Source organism: Caenorhabditis elegans, chromosome I (assembly GCF_000002985.6).
Source record: "Caenorhabditis elegans chromosome I".
Lineage (NCBI taxonomy): Eukaryota > Metazoa > Nematoda > Chromadorea > Rhabditida > Rhabditidae > Caenorhabditis > Caenorhabditis elegans.
The window spans coordinates 14,113,409-14,128,448 of record NC_003279.8 but is presented as its reverse complement, the minus strand read 5'-3'; the positions used below and the strand labels follow the sequence as shown (position 1 = coordinate 14,128,448).

Genomic DNA, 15,040 nt, shown 5'->3' with positions numbered 1-15,040 from the left:
ACGAAAAATAGATTGTTACACGAAAAATAGATTGTTACACGAAAAAATAGATTGTTACACGAAAAATAGATTGTTACACGAAAAAATAGATTGTTACACGAAAAATAGATTGTTACACGAAAAAATAGATTGTTACACGAAAAATAGATTGTTACACGAAAAATAGATTGTTACACGAAAAAATAGATTGTTACACGAAAAATAGATTGTTACACGAAAAATAGATTGTTACACGAAAAATAGATTGTTACACGAAAAATAGATTGTTACACGAAAAAATAGATTGTTGGTGGGAAGCCACAGAGAGTAAAATATACGGTGAAGCCATTAGTATTAATATATATTGTCTTTTTTTTCAAAATATGCCCCCGTTTCGTGGTAATCTCGGCCCAAGAATTCCACGAATGTGTAATAACGAAAACTGAAAATTATCAACAACCTGTGACAGATAATTCTCGAAGTAAAGCGTGATCGAATTGCGCATAGACGTGTTGTTAGTGATGATGTAACAGAGACGACAAGGCTGAAAAGAAGTGAAGAATTGGAGAATATGGATAAAGTTGGACGTATTTCGGTTGGTTTTTTCAGATTTTAGATGTTTTACCGTATATTCTCTATTAGTGCTGCATCCCATTGCTCAACTTTAGTTGCTCATCACGCGTGTTCGTTTTTCGATTTTTTTTAGAAAAAAATTTTTAAAGAGGGGGGCAGATAGCTCAGTCGGTAGTGGTGGCCGCTAGCAGTCTGGAGGTCACGAGTTCAAGTCCGGCCTCACCCCCTAGGTTCACCCAGCCTCTATTGGGAAGTGGAGCAATCCACGACTGGATTATCGGCCACAGTCCCCGGCTAGGACGTGGCTTAAATTACAGCCCAGAGGGATCACCACCAGGCAGTGTACCTGAATCCCAGATCCGCAGTGCATAGCACTTGAAGAACGGATCGTCCTTTAATCCTTTTTTTTTAATCAGAAAAAAAATTTTTTTCGATTTTTTTGGTTCTCGCATCAGATTTTTTTTTAGTTTCCGTACGAATTTCAAACTTTAAATATAAAAGTTTAATACATTTTCCAATTTTGCACCTATTTCCGACAAAAAATCCTTTAAAAAATTGTTATTACACATTCGTAGAAATTTTGTCCAAATATTTCCACGAATGTGTAATAATTTTTTTTTTCTTGAAAAACTTCAAATTTTCCGCTCAACAAAGCTATTAATATCATCCGTGTTATGTAAAGTTTAGCAAAAAGTTTAAATTATTATACGAGGTTTATTGGAAAACGTAAAAACATGAAGAAGAAAAAAATCGATAAAAACAGAGGCGGCGGGGCGGGGCAAAGGAGATCAATGAATAAATGAATAGTGATTATAATGATAATGATTATATATGATTAATGCATTTTTTTTTACAGAAAGACAAAAAAATACTGAAAATTCTGGAAAATTTTGGGGTTTTCGAGGAGGGAAATTAAAAATTAAAATTTCGAAAAAAAATTTCAAAAAAAATTTTCGAAAAAAAAAATTTTTTTGCAAATTTTTTTTTCAAAAAATTCAAAATTCCATAAATTTCCATTTAAAAAAAACCGGCAAAATTTACAAATTTTCAGTTCAATGGCAATGAGATATGGTCGGGAGCATCCGTAGCTACATGGTGGTCTGTCAGCGGCGACGGGGTGTAGGTGTCTTCTGAAATACTTAGGGAATATTAAAAATTTTGCGAAAAAAAAATTATTTTTTTCAAAAAAAAACATATTCAAAATCAATAATGGGAAACATTAAATTTCAACAAAAAAAAAGAAATTTTTTTTCAAAAATTTTTTTCTCAAATTTTCAAATTTCCCGCGTCATACCAGGCTTCTGCTCAATTGGGGGCGTGGCTAGGGGCGTGACCAGGGGTGTGACGTTTTGCGATTTCGAGGCCCTGCGTGACGTCATCGCTGCGGCCGTCCGTTGCTGTTGTCGTTCGAATTCGGGCCGAGTTTGGGCCGGAGCCCAGCGGACTTTGGTCCGGTCGAGTAGGAGCCTTGGCGGTTTACCATAGCCACACATTACACAATGATCCACTATTTTTCGATGAATTCGTACGTACCACTCGCCGGGAATGAATTCGGGTTCTGAAAATTTGGTTTTTTGAGGCTACAGAGACTACAAACTACAAGTTTTCAGATTTTTTTTTGGAAGTTTTAAGGGAAAATTGAAGAAAAAACAAGGAAAAATTGGTGAATAATCGCAAAATTCAGGTTTTTAAAAAATTTTGTAGTTTGTAGTCTCTCTGAGCCTCACTCAAAATGGTTGAGGCTAGGAGACTACAAACTACAAGTTTTCTGAAATTTTTTTTTGGAAATTCTAAGGGAAAATTGTAGAAAAAACAAGCAAAATCCGTGAAAAATCGCAAAATTCCAATTTTGTAGTCGAAAAATAGACGAAAACCGTTTTGGTTGAGGCTAAGCCAATTTTGTAGTTTGTAGTCTCTGAGCCTCACCCAAAGTGGTTGAGGCTACAAACTACAAACTACAAGTTTTCTGTTTTTTTTTGGAAATTTGAAACTAAAATTGAAGAAAAAACTAGCGAAATCCGTGCAAAATCGCAAAATTTCAAGTTAAAAAAAATCATAGTTTGTACTCTGAGCCTCACCCAAAATGGTTGAGGCTCAGGCTACAAACTACAAGTTTTCTGAGTTTTTTTTTGAAATTTTAAGGAAAAATTAGTGAAAATCGCAAAATTTTACGAATTTTTGTAGTTTGTAGTCCCTGAGCCTCACCGATAGTGGTTGAGGCTACAGACTACAAACTACAATTGTCCGAATTTTTTTTTTTGGAAATTTTGAGGAAAAATTCGTGAAAAGTCGCAAAATTTAACGAATTTTCGTAGTTTGTAGTCGAAAAATAGAAAAAAAAACCGTTTTGGGTGAGGTAAAGCCGATTTTGTAGTTTGTAGTCTCTGAGCCTCACTCAAAAGTTGGGTGAGGCTCAAAGACTACAAACTACAAAAATAGCGAAATTCTCAGAAAATACTTCAAACATTAAGGAAATTGGGAAATTGGCTGAGCCAATGTTGTAGTTTGTAGTCTCTCAGCCTCAACCATTTTTGACTGAGGCTGAGAGACTACAAACTACAAAATGGTCATAGCCTCACCAAAGCGAAAATGATCGAAAATAGGCCATTTTTTGCCAAAAATTTTGAATTTTTTGACAATAGAGCTGAAAATTAAGCAATTTTGTGCGTAAAAGTGGACAAATAGCCGAAATCAGGTTTTCGGGCTCAAATTGTTCAATTTTTCAGATTTTTTCGGCGAAAAACCGCGTACCCTTATACTGTCGGCACATGCGCATCGTAATCAACGTCGAAACAATATCATCGACGGCGATGCCCGACTCATTCGACAAAAACGTGGCGGTTACTGTATGTCCCTGGTGTATATGAAACAATTTCATCAGTCGCCACCACCAATAGCTGCGATATGACACTTTTCCGAGGTCTGACAACGGTTTTTCGGGCATTCCAATGTATCCTTCGCGGCGGGATAGCTCGTAACCTGAAAATTTTTTCGTTTTTAGTAGATAATACCCGGTATGGTGGAAAATTTCGATTTTTAAAAAAATAAGAAACATTTAAACAAATTTAAAAAAAAAGAAAATATCTTTTTTTTTTTTCTTCTCTTCCTTTTTTTTAAATCATTTTTTTTACTTTTTTGAATGTATTTTTGATTTCTTTTTCCTATTTTTTTTTCATACTTTTTAATTTTTTTCCATTTTTTTCAATTTTTTTCATTATTAGAATATTTTGGTATTGTTTTTTAAGTTTTTATTCCGAAAATCGAATAAAAAATGTTTTCATTATTTTTTCCTTTTTTTCATTCTTGTTTCCTTTTTTTCATTCTTGTTTCCTTTTTTTCGTTGTTTTTTCTTTTCATTTTTTTTCATTATTTTTTCTTTTTTTTTCGTTTTTTTCAATTTTTTTTCCTTCTTTTTCGTTGTTTTTCTTTCTTTTTTCTTTTTATTTTTTTTGTAATTCTTTTTTTCATTTTTTTTTCATTCATGTTTCCTTTTTTCATTATTTTTTCGTTTTTTTTTTCTTTTTTTTCCTTCTTTTCTTTCTTTTTTCTATTTTTTCTCTCTTTTTGTTATTTTTTCCTTTTTTGTTTTCTCCTTTTTTCATGTTTTTTCCTCTTTTTTTTCATTATTTTTTCCTTTTTTTTATTATTTTTTCCTTTTTTTCATTATTTTTTCCTTTTTTTCATTATTTTTTCCTTTTTTTCATTCTTGTTTCCTTTTTTTCGTTGTTTTTTCTTTTCATTTTTTTTTCATTATTTTTTCTTTTTTTTTTCGTTTTTTTTTTCTTTTTTTTCCTTCTTTTCTTTCTTTTTTCTATTTTTTCTCTCTTTTTGTTATTTTTTCCTTTTTTGTTTTCTCCTTTTTTCATGTTTTTTCCTCCTTTTTTTCATTATTTTTTCCTTTTTTTTATTATTTTTTCCTTTTTTTCATTATTTTTTCCTTTTTTTCATTATTTTTTCCTTTTTTTCATTCTTGTTTCCTTTTTTTCGTTGTTTTTTCTTTTCATTATTTTTTCTTTTTTTTTTCGTTTTTTTCAATTTTTTTTCCTTCTTTTTCGTTGTTTTTCTTTCTTTTTTCTTTTTATTTTTTTTGTAATTCTTTTTTTCATTTTTTTTTCATTCATGTTTCCTTTTTTCATTATTTTTTCGTTTTTTTCGTTTTTTTTCCTTCTTTTCTTTCTTTTTTCTATTTTTTCTCTCTTTTTGTTATTTTTTCCTTTTTTGTTTTCTCCTTTTTTCATGTTTTTTCCTCCTTTTTTTCATTATTTTTTCCTTTTTTTCATTATTTTTTCCTTTTTTTTTCTTTCTTTTTATGTTTTTCTTTCTTTTTTCTATTTTTTCTCTTTTTTCTTTTTTTTTCTTTTTTTTTCATTAATTTTTGTTCACTTTTTTTTTTCTTTTTTTCCCTAAAATCAAATTTTGAGCCAAAAACCTCAAATTTTCAGCTCCAAACGAAATTTCAACAACTTACTAAACTGAATCAACAATTTTCCGTATCCCTTCTTCTGAAACGGCGGAAAAACCATTATACACGCCAAATTATTTGCCGATTCGACTTCTCGTGAAAAGTAGCCAACTATATGGGCTCCGTGCTCGTCTGTCTGAAAATTTAGGCCATTTTTAAGCTGAAAATCTCGATTTTCAGCTGAAAAATACCTCGCAAAGCACATAAAACATGAAATCATCGACGTCAAAGTAGAGCGTCTTGTGATCCATGAAAAGTTTGGAAAGTAGGCATAAGCACTGACAGTAGAGCTGAAAAATGGGCAATTTTGGGGGGAAAGGGGCAAAAAATGGCTGAAAAAGCTGAAAATTAGGCAATTTTTGTGTAAATTCAACAGAAAATCTGATTTAATGCTGGAAAATACGACTTTTCCGGCGATTTTGACTGAAAATTGGGCGATTTTAGAGTAAAATAGAGCAAAAATGGCTGAAAAAGCTGAAAAATTGACCGAATTATTGTAGTTTGTAGTCTCTAAGCCTCACTCAAATTTGGATGAGGACCAGAGACTACAAACTACAAAAATTTTAAGAAAAAAACTGGAAAAATTATGGAAATCCGTCTCGAAATGAATTTGGTTGAGGCTCAGCCAATTTTGTAGTTTGTAGTCTCTGAGCCTCACCCAAATTTGAGTGAGGCTTAGAGACTACAAACTACAAAATGGCCATAGCCACCAAAGCGAGAATAGTCGAAAATAGGCCATTTTTGGCTTTTTTCGGGCATAAAATTTTGAAATTTCTGACAATAGAGCTGAAAATTGCGTAATTTTAGCGGAAATCAGGGCAAAAATGAGTGAGAAAGCTGAAAAATTGGCAATTTTTGAGTAAAATAGTGCTAAAATCGATTCAATTACAAAAACATCGCAGGGAAAGCAAAAAATAGAGCAATTTTTTAATAGATTTGCTCAACAAATCTGATTTTTCGGAGTTTTTAGCTGAAAATTGGGCAATTTTCGATAAATTTTGCTCGGAAATCTGATTTTTCCGGCGATTTTCCGGCATTTTAGGGTAACTTTAATGCAAGTAATGTAAAATTTGCACAAAAAAGCTAAAAATTTGGCAATTTTTGAGTAAATTCGCCAGAAAATCTGTTTTTGGCGTTTTTAGCTGGAAATAGTGCGAAATTTGTTGAAAAATCTGAGAGTAATGCAATTTTCAGTAAAAAAAGTGTCTAAATCGCAGAGAAAGCTGAAAATAATGCAAAATTCGCTCAAAAAACTGAAAATTGGCGAATTTTTCACGAATTTGACCAGAAAATCCAATTTTTGGGCGATTTTTCCAGAAAATTTGTAATTTTCAGGTACCTTCTGTCCACTTCCGTCCACTTCGTACACTGATAGATGATCTTTTCGGTAGATTTCATTTCCGGGAGGTTGACGCACTTTGCACGTCTGAAATCGGGTTGAAAATTGACTACAATCTACAAAAAAAAATGCTTAGCCATTTTGTGGGCGGGGCCTGTGTTAAGCCACGCCCCTTTATAGAAGAAAAAGTAAATTTTCAGATTCCTACAACTTTTTTTAAAAGAGAAAATGGGAAAAATATGCACATTTTTCGGTTTTTTTAAACCGTTTTATGGGCGGAGCCTGTATGAACACGCCCATTTTGTGGGCGGAGCTTGTCTGACCACGCCCAGTTTTTAAGGCCAAAAATGCAGTTTTTCATGGGATTTTTCGAGAAAAATGCTGATTTTAGAGTTTTTTAGAAAATTATTCAGTAAAACGACTACAAACTACATAACCATTTTATGGGCGGAGCCTAAGCCACGCCCTTTTTCGGATTATTTTTTCCATTTTGTGGGCGGAGCCAGAGCCGGAATTTTTTTTGGGAAAAAAAAAAACTTATTTTGGAGCTTTTTAGGCCAAATTTGTGCGGAAAAAAGGCTACAAACTACAAAATGGATCGATTTTTCGTATTTTTGGGCCAAATTTCCGGTTTTCTGGCTATTTTTACGGGAAAAACTGCCAAAAAAAAAGCATTTTCTCACATCAATGTGCTGCTTGAATCGTTCGTGATGAGGTGTGTAGAGTAGGCAATATTCACACATATAAATGTCCAAATTTTCACAGTCAGGCGGAAACGGTGAATAGTACCAGGCGAGAATCTCGTGAGCGCCTATCGTTATTTGTGGTATGTTCTTCACTTTTGTACGCTGCAAAAAAAGTAGGATTTTAGGGGGAAAAATTGATAAAAGTGCAAAAATTGACTTAAAATCTCGATTTTCTGGCTTAAAAATTTGAAAACTTGATTAAAAAGCTTTAAAAAGTGGGTTTGCCATTGAAAAATTCACGTTTTACATTGAAAAAATGTTGGTTGAGGCTATAGACTACAAACTACAACAATTTCAAGCCTCAACCAATTTTTATTTGATTTTTCTATTAAAAAAAGCGGATTTTACACTTTTTTGAGCAGATTTTCCGACTTTTTTCGAATTTTCTCTCAAAAATTCCGTATTTCTTCAGAAAAAAAAAGAATTTAGGTGAATTCGGGTGGATTTTATGGGAAAAATCGATTTAAATGCAAAAAAAGTGACTCAAATCTCGATTTTCTGGCTTAAAAATTTGAAAACTTGATAAAAAGCTTTAAAAAGTGGGTTTGCCATTGAAAAATGCACTTTTTACAGTTAAAAAATGTTGGTTGAGGCTATACACTACAAACTACAAAATCCTAGCCTCAACCAAGTTTTTCAGGAGAAAAAATCGTGTTTTTCGGGTAATAAAGGGTGTTTTTTAATGAAATTTGCCAGATTTTGGCCCATGTTGGAGCGAAAATTGAGAAAATTGTGATTTTCAACCAAATTTTTCGATTTTTTTCGATTTTTCTCTCAAAAGTCCCGTATTTCTTCAAAAAAAAAAAAGAATTTTGGGGGAATTCGGATGGATTTTATGGGAAAAAAATCTATTCAAATGCAAAAATTGACTTAAAATCTCGATTTTTTGACTTAAAAATTTGAAAATTCGATTAAAAAGCTCAAAAAAGTGGGTTTTCCATTGAAAAATTCACTTTTTTTACAGTAAAAAATGTTGGTTGACGCTATACACTACAAACTACAAAATCCTAGCCTCAACCAAGTTTTTAAGGAGAAAAAATCGTGTTTTTCGGGTGAAAAAAGGGTACTTTTTTAATGAAATTTTCCAGATTTTGGCACTTTTTGGAGTGAAATTGAGAAAATTGTGATTTTCAACCAATTTTTTCGATTTTTTTCGAATTTTCTTCAGAAAATCCCGTACTTCTTCATGTTCCCGTTCTAGCCGGGCGGTCGTGGCGTCCAAATCATTAAGATCCGTTTTTAAATGTGAATATTCTTCCAATGTCCTCCGCTGACTTCGTGTTAGGGCTCCAGATGGCTTTATGACGGGCGGTCCGACGACAATTTCCTTGTGTAGATCTTCGACAGGCGCTTTTGTGGGCACTTTGATCACCGGCTCGACTACCACTTCGTTTACGAGAATTCTGAATGAAAATCGATAATTTTTTCGAATTTTGTAGTTTGTAGTCTCTCTAAGTGACTACAAAATACAAAAAATTGTGAAAATTTGAGAAAAATCGGCGAAAAATGAGAGAATTTTGATGCGAAATGGATTTGGTTTCAGATTTTGTTTTTCAAATTTTCACGATTTTTGTAGTTTGTAGTGGGAGAACCTCACCTAGAGGCACTACAAACTACAAAAATATTAGCCTCACCAAAAAATGTTGTAGTTTGTAGTTTTAGCAATTTGTAGTCCCAGCGCCTCAACCATTTTTGAGTGAGGCGCGGAGACTACAAACTACAATATTTTAGCCTCAACCAAAATACGTTTTTGCTCAAAATATTGCAAATTTTAGCTTTTTTTAAACATTTTCAAAAAAACTTATCAGATTTTGCTAAAACTACAAACTACAACATTTTTTGGTGAGGCTAATATTTTTGTAGTTTGTAGTGCCTCTAGGTGAGGTTCTCCCACTACAAACTACAAAAATCGTGAAAATTTGAAAAACAAAATCTGCAAAAAATGAGGAATTTCTAAGCGAAATGCATTTGGTTGAGGCTATCTATTTTTGTAGTTTGTAGTCTTCGAGCCTCAACCATCATTGAGTGAGGCTCACAAACTACAAACTACAACATTTCTCAGCCTCAACCAAAATACGTTTTTGCTCGAAATTTCGCGATTTTCATAGATTTTTGCCCATTTTTCTGCAATTTTCTCCACACGAACTTGTCCAGCGTAATCCATTCATCATTCCTCCGATCCAACTCCTCATAATGCACATAATACATGAGCTCTTTCGCTCCTTGCTCGTGATTCTCAATGGATTTATAGTTATTCGTGCGGACTTCTTGCGGCGGTTTTCGAAAATCAATGTGTATAATTACGGCGACCACCTGGAAATTTGATTTTTAATGGAAAAAAAAGAGATTTTTCTCGAAAATTTTCAGGAAAAATCAACAATAATTTCTGGTTTTTAATCGATTTTTTCACAAAAAAAAAAAAAGCGATTTCCGAACCTTTTTCACAGTATTAATAATGAATTTCTCGACCATATATCGTTTGTTAATTATTGGCATTATTTGTTGTTGCGGGGGTTCACTGTCATTTCCGCCGGGAGCAGCTGCCTCATTTGTTGAGTCGTGTGCTCGTTTCCTCGGCTCTCGTTTGCTCATTTTGTCTGGAAATTTTTGCTGAAATCGGCTGAAAATCGGGTCGAAAAATTCGATATAAAACACCGTAAATTACAGTTAAAAATTTAAAAATTTAAATTTTCAAAAATCAAAAATCGAGTATTTTTAATATAAATTAGAGTCAATTTCGTGTGAAAAAAAAAATTTAAAAAAATAAATACTGTAAGCAGAGAAAAGCGTCGTGGAACTTCGTGATATCATCAAAATGACAGTTTGCATCTTTGGTGCGCGGCCAAGATAGACATGGAATGAGTGATTTGGTAAAAATTTGGGGCTAAAAAATGGGGGGAAAAATCAATAAATAACAAGTATTACGGTAGATACAGAAAAAAAAATGGCAAAAAAAGCAGGAAAAAGTACTGAAAACGTCGATTTTTGGTGGAAAATCTGTTGGGTGAGGCTATAGACTACAAACTACAAAATTTGGCGAGCCTCACCCAATTTTTATCAAATTTTCGCGATTTTTCGCTTAAAAATCACCAAAAAACCGAAGAATTTCAATTTTTAACAGATAAATAGGTACAATTGGGGGAGCGGCGGGGTGAGTTCAAACAGTTTGTGTCGCGTCTTCTGTTGTTCCATGAATCGTTTGCACTCCGATTGTGTGATGGTCCTGCAACAAAACAAATAAATTGACTTAAATTGTAGTTTGTAGTCATTATGCTCGATTTGCGAGAAATCTAAACGGGAAATGAGTGAAAAATTCGAGAAAATCACGTGAAAATGACCTAGAAATCGATGTTTTTGTAGTTTGTAGTCTTTGAGCCTCAACCATCTTTGAGTGAGGCTAAGAGACTACAAACTACAAATTCAGCTCAGCCTCAACCAATTGGTTTTCGCTTGAAATTTTCGCGATTTTCATCGAATTTTTCTCGAATTTTCACTAAAATTTCGCAAAACTGATGAATTTTGGGGTGAGAAAATCCAAAATTTCGAACCTCATCCTCAACTTGTGTCCTAAGCGGACCACTTTCCACGTCACCAACTTGTGTTTCTGCGGTAGCTGCGGGGGTTCTTCGTGTACGTCGGGAGCCTGAAAATATCGAAAATTGTTTAAAAAAAAAGGAAAAAAAAAAGGAAAATTGGAGTTTTCTAAAGCATTTTTTCTCCAAAACAATGGTTGAGGCTCGAAGACTACAAACTACACAAAGTCCTCTGAGCCTCAACCATCGTGGTTGAGGCTATACTGGTTCTGTAGTTTGTAGTCTACAGCCTCAACCAACTTTTTTCTCGCTTTTTCCTTCGAAAAAATCGTTTTTTCTTCAAAAGTTCGGCGTTTCGACTAAAATTCGGCTGAAAATTCCGAATTTTTCAGTTAAAAACTTAAAAATCTCACCCAAAAGCCCATCAGCTGCCAAAAGCCGGTAAGTGAGCACTGTATTTGTGGAGGCGAGCGAGGCGATGACTAGACCGTTAATAATTGATACATACCACTCGAGATCCGGAATTGAGACCACCTGGAACATGGAAATTGTGCAAATTTTGCCGTGTTTTTAGTGAAAAAATCATCGAAAACTCGATTTTTCCACTGAAAAATGCACAAAATCTCACCACAAAATAGACTAAATACGCAGAAACGCAGAGACGGAACGCGAAAAGTGTCACCATATTGAGCAGAGCGATTATACGGAACGATGGGCTCTTCTTGTCGACTCCGTACCTGGAAAAATAGGTGATTTGGCTGAAAATCACGGAAAAATCGCTGAAATTACAAGTTCAACAAGCTCCTCGAGTGCAGGAAAATCGAGTTGAGCTCCATGAGCAATCCGAACACAACGACGCCGAGGAATCGGTTGAAAAACTGCAAAAAAATTGGGTTTTTTGGGGGATTTCAGCAGAAAACCCTCACCATTGTGACGGCGAACGCGGAAAGAACGACAACATGATGGAAAAGAAGCTCGATAATTCTGGCGGATTGCTCATTGACCAGAAGATCGACGAGATCGTGGAAAAGGTATCCCGCAGACATTAGAACCTGAAAATTTTGAATTCAGTTGGGCTTGGACTACAAACTACAAGCGAGAAGCTTGAAAAAATGGAAAAATTTCGAAATTTGTAGAAAAAATCGAAAAAAAAACGTGAAAATTTTTTGGTTGAGTGAGGCTATAGACTACAAACTACAAAAAATTGAGAGCCTCAACCAACGTTTTTAATGCTTTTTTGGTAGAGAATCGAGATTTTTTGAATTTTTTAACAATTTTTTCTTGTAAAAATAGGCAGGAAATGTGAAAAATACACTATTTTCAGCACAAAACTGCATTATTTGTGGGGAAAATTGGATTTTTTGGTTGAGTGAGGCTATAGACTACAAACTACAAGTATCTCAGCCTCAACCAACGTTTTTAATGCTTTTTTGGTAGAGAATCGAGATTTTTTGAATTTTTTAACAATTTTTTCTTGTAAAAATAGGCAGGAAATGTGAAAAATACACTATTTTCAGCACAAAACTGCATTATTTGTGGGGAAAATTGGATTTTTTGGTTGAGTGAGGCTATAGACTACAAACTACAAGTATCTCAGCCTCAACCAACGTTTTTAATGCCTTTTTATCAAAAAATCGTTATTTTTTTCACAAAAAATGGACAGAACTCACAAATTGGTTGAGAAAAGTTGAAAAAGGGACACTTTTTGGCATTAAATTGCATCATTTGTGGGGAAAATTGTATTTTTTCGTTGAGTGAGGCTAAGACTACAAACTACAAAAAATTGAGAGCCTCAACCAACGTTTTCAATGCTTTTTTGGTAGAAAATCGAGATTTTTTGAATTTTTAAATCATTTTTTCTTAAAAAATAGGCAGGAAATGTGAAAAATACACTATTTTCAGCACAAAACTGCATTATTTGTGAAGAAAATTTGATTTTTTCGTCGAGTGAGGCTATAGACTACAAACTATAAAAACTTGAGAGCCTCAACAAATTTTTTTTCACTAATTCACTCGGAACTTTCTTGAAAATTCGAAATTTTTGGCAATTTCTCACAAAAAAATCGGCGAAAATTGCAGAAAAACGAACAAAATTCGATGAAAATCGCAACATTTTGAGCAAAAACGTTCAACTTTTGTATTTTGTAGTCTCTTCGTGACTCAATGATGGTTGAAGCGATGGGACTACAAACTACAAATTCGGTTCAGCCTCAACCAACGTTTTCCGTGCTTTTTTGTTACAAAATCGACATTTTTTGATTTTTTTTCCTCAAAATATGGACAGAACTCACAAATTGGTTGAGAAAAGTTGAAAAATTGCCAATTTTTAGCACTAAATTGCATTATTTGTGGGGAAAATTGATTGATTTCATTGAGTGAGGCTATAGACTACAAACTACAAGTTTGTGTAGCCTCAACCAATTTTTTTGGTTTTTTTTATTCGAAATTCGAGTTTTTTAGTCATTTTTTCCGAATTTTCTCGCTAAAATCTAACCAAATTGATTGCAACGTCACATCGATAATTAACGAGGTCCTGAACGAGCTGTTTATAGTATAAAAGTGCGTAGGCGGCCCATAATCCTGATATAACCGAGTGGAATAGTGAGACACATTCGTTGGAGATTCGCCATTTCTTATTCGGTGGGATAGCCTGGAAAATGTGGAGTTTTTAGGTAAAAATTCGGAAAAATTTATATTTTCTGGCTGATTTGCTGATTTGGTTGAGGCTCAGACTACAAACTACAAGTTTGTGTAGCCTCAACCAAGTTTTGAGCACTTTTCAGGAGTTTTGGGAAAGAATTTCAACGTTTTTGTAAAGTTTTTATTGAAACTTGTAGTAGAAACTCTAGAAATAAGCGATTTTGATAGAAATTTCAACAATTTTCGGCGTTTTGAAGCAAAAGCTGATTGGTTGAGGCTAAGACTAAAAACTACAAATTTGTGTAGCCTCAACCAACTTTTTTTTTGATGAAAAACTGCTTAAAATGCTGTAAAATCGATATTTTTCAACAAAAAATGCTCAAATTTCGAAAAAAAAAACTGCTTTTTTAGCTCAAACTTCCTAGTTTTTGGATTTTTTTTGCAGTAAATTTCTGAATTCTCACCGACAGATCTCTGCTGTCGGGCTCGGGCTCCTGTTCGACCTGCTCGCCGGCTTCTGCCTCATTTTCAGGCGGATTTTCAGTATTTTCAGCTTCTTGACCGCCTCTCCGTCTCCTCCGAATGCGGTTTCGGATGTCGAAAAAGTTAAAGTTCGGCCACGTCCATTTGCCAAATAAGTACCAACGAACGATGAATTGCAGGGCTCGGAAGAAGGCAAATGAGACGATTACCTGGAGAAAATGGATTTTTGGGCCTAAATTCGCAGAAAATCGGGGGTTTTTGGCATTTTTTGAGTGAAAACTCACAAAAATAATCGAAGAAATCGTTGTTGATTTCATTGGAAAATTAGAAATAAATAATAATTAATTTTTCACGAAAAATTATTTAAAAAATTAATTTTTTTTTGAGTTTTATTTGAAATTATTTGAAATTTCGAATTTCTTACCCATAAAAACATTGTTGGCACTGGGCCAAGAAGATCCGTCAACAGCTCCGCCAGCTGCCGCATTTTCCAGAACTGTCTGAAAAAAAACTGATAAAAATTGGAAATATTACGGAAAAATAGGTAAAACAGTAGGTTTTTGGGTGAAAATACCCGGAAAATTCAAAAAAATTCGCTTAAAAAAGCTATAAAAACGATTTATTCAATGAATTTCTACAGGAAAAATTAAAAAATTAGAATTTTTTTTCGACTCTAAACTCTTCGCCAGGTTATTTCTGGGACGCCAATTGAGTAATAGTAGATTTGACCTGAAAATATCGATTTTCGGCATTAAATTCCACCAAAAATCCTACATTTTCTCTCGACAAATCCTCCAAAGTGGCGACTCGCTCAACTCCGTGCTCGTATCTGGCGAAAACTCTGCAAAAAACCGCAATTTCACCCAAAAATCGATAATTTCCCACCTTGGCACGATGCCAGACGCCTCACGAATCAGAATTGGGAACTGTGGATTGGCTTTTTTGATTCCAACATAGTCGTTTTCGATGAACGCGCGGACTCCCGCCGATGCTGGACTTTTCTGGCAGACGTGGATGCGAATCTCGCGAAGAGCGGTGCCGGCAAGACGGACAGACATCTGAAAATCGATATTTTAAGCTTTAAAATCAAAAAAAAACTTTAAAAAATGCAGAAAAATCCAATAAAACCAACAAAAACCGATTATTTTTTTCGAAATTTATTATAAAAATAAATAACCCGTGATCCCGCCCACTTTGGCAAGCGCGGCGCGCGGTATTTTGCAACTCCTACGCACAGTTTTGCTGTTTTCATGTTTTTTGAGCAAAGTCTTTGAAAATTGCTGAT

The 15,040-nt window shown here is 34.0% G+C and overlaps 3 protein-coding genes across 6 annotated transcripts; all 3 read right to left on the bottom strand.

The window, feature by feature from the left end:
- Positions 1-1,246: 1,246 nt before the first annotated feature.
- Positions 1,247-9,698, bottom strand: mys-2 (Histone acetyltransferase; the record flags this gene model as incomplete). 4 transcript variants are annotated; one of them, NM_001330941.4, is made up of 10 exons in its annotated part: positions 1,247-1,690; positions 1,847-2,110; positions 3,304-3,531; positions 5,021-5,150; positions 5,206-5,304; positions 6,354-6,440; positions 7,037-7,201; positions 8,280-8,502; positions 9,246-9,412; positions 9,536-9,698. In NM_001330941.4, 10 exons carry the CDS (start codon positions 9,689-9,691, stop codon positions 1,656-1,658), a joined length of 1,554 nt encoding a protein of 517 aa, NP_001317768.1. The 4 variants fall into 4 exon arrangements, with proteins under 4 accessions (NP_001317768.1, NP_001309531.1, NP_001317769.1 ...); NM_001322689.3 differs by having other exon boundaries at positions 1,247-1,682; positions 9,536-9,696; NM_001330942.3 differs by lacking the exons at positions 5,021-5,150; positions 5,206-5,304; positions 6,354-6,440; ... (2 more) ...; positions 9,246-9,412; positions 9,536-9,698 and having other exon boundaries at positions 1,600-1,682; positions 3,304-3,496.
- A 100-nt stretch (positions 9,699-9,798) lies between these two features.
- On the bottom strand, positions 9,799-14,255 carry fld-1 (TLC domain-containing protein fld-1). The gene is made up of 9 exons (NM_061065.8): positions 14,180-14,255; positions 13,737-13,964; positions 13,127-13,282; positions 11,559-11,684; positions 11,422-11,510; positions 11,261-11,369; positions 11,046-11,166; positions 10,648-10,742; positions 9,799-10,322 (listed from the first exon to the last, which is right to left on the bottom strand). Exons 1-9 carry the CDS (start codon positions 14,240-14,242, stop codon positions 10,257-10,259), a joined length of 1,053 nt encoding a protein of 350 aa, NP_493466.2. The 5' UTR covers positions 14,243-14,255; the 3' UTR covers positions 9,799-10,256.
- Positions 14,256-14,363: 108 nt separating this feature from the next.
- ndua-2 (NADH dehydrogenase [ubiquinone] 1 alpha subcomplex subunit 2) lies at positions 14,364-14,813 on the bottom strand (the record flags this gene model as incomplete). The annotated part of the gene is made up of 3 exons (NM_061064.8): positions 14,364-14,484; positions 14,530-14,596; positions 14,641-14,813. The coding sequence occupies 3 exons, from the start codon at positions 14,811-14,813 to the stop codon at positions 14,446-14,448; spliced, it is 279 nt and encodes a 92-aa protein (NP_493465.2). The 3' UTR covers positions 14,364-14,445.
- Positions 14,814-15,040: the final 227 nt, after the last annotated feature.

Coding starts and splice junctions, on each gene's coding strand:
- fld-1 (NM_061065.8), bottom strand. CDS start 14,242: ATGCGGCAGCTGGCGGAGCTGTTGACGGATCTTCTTGGCCCAGTGCCA. Junction 11,685..13,126: donor GTGACGTTGCAATCAATTTG/GTTAGATTTTAG, acceptor CAAAATTTTCAG/GTTCTAATGTCTGCGGGATA. Junction 10,323..10,647: donor GGACACAAGTTGAGGATGAG/GTTCGAAATTTT, acceptor GTTTTGTTGCAG/GACCATCACACAATCGGAGT.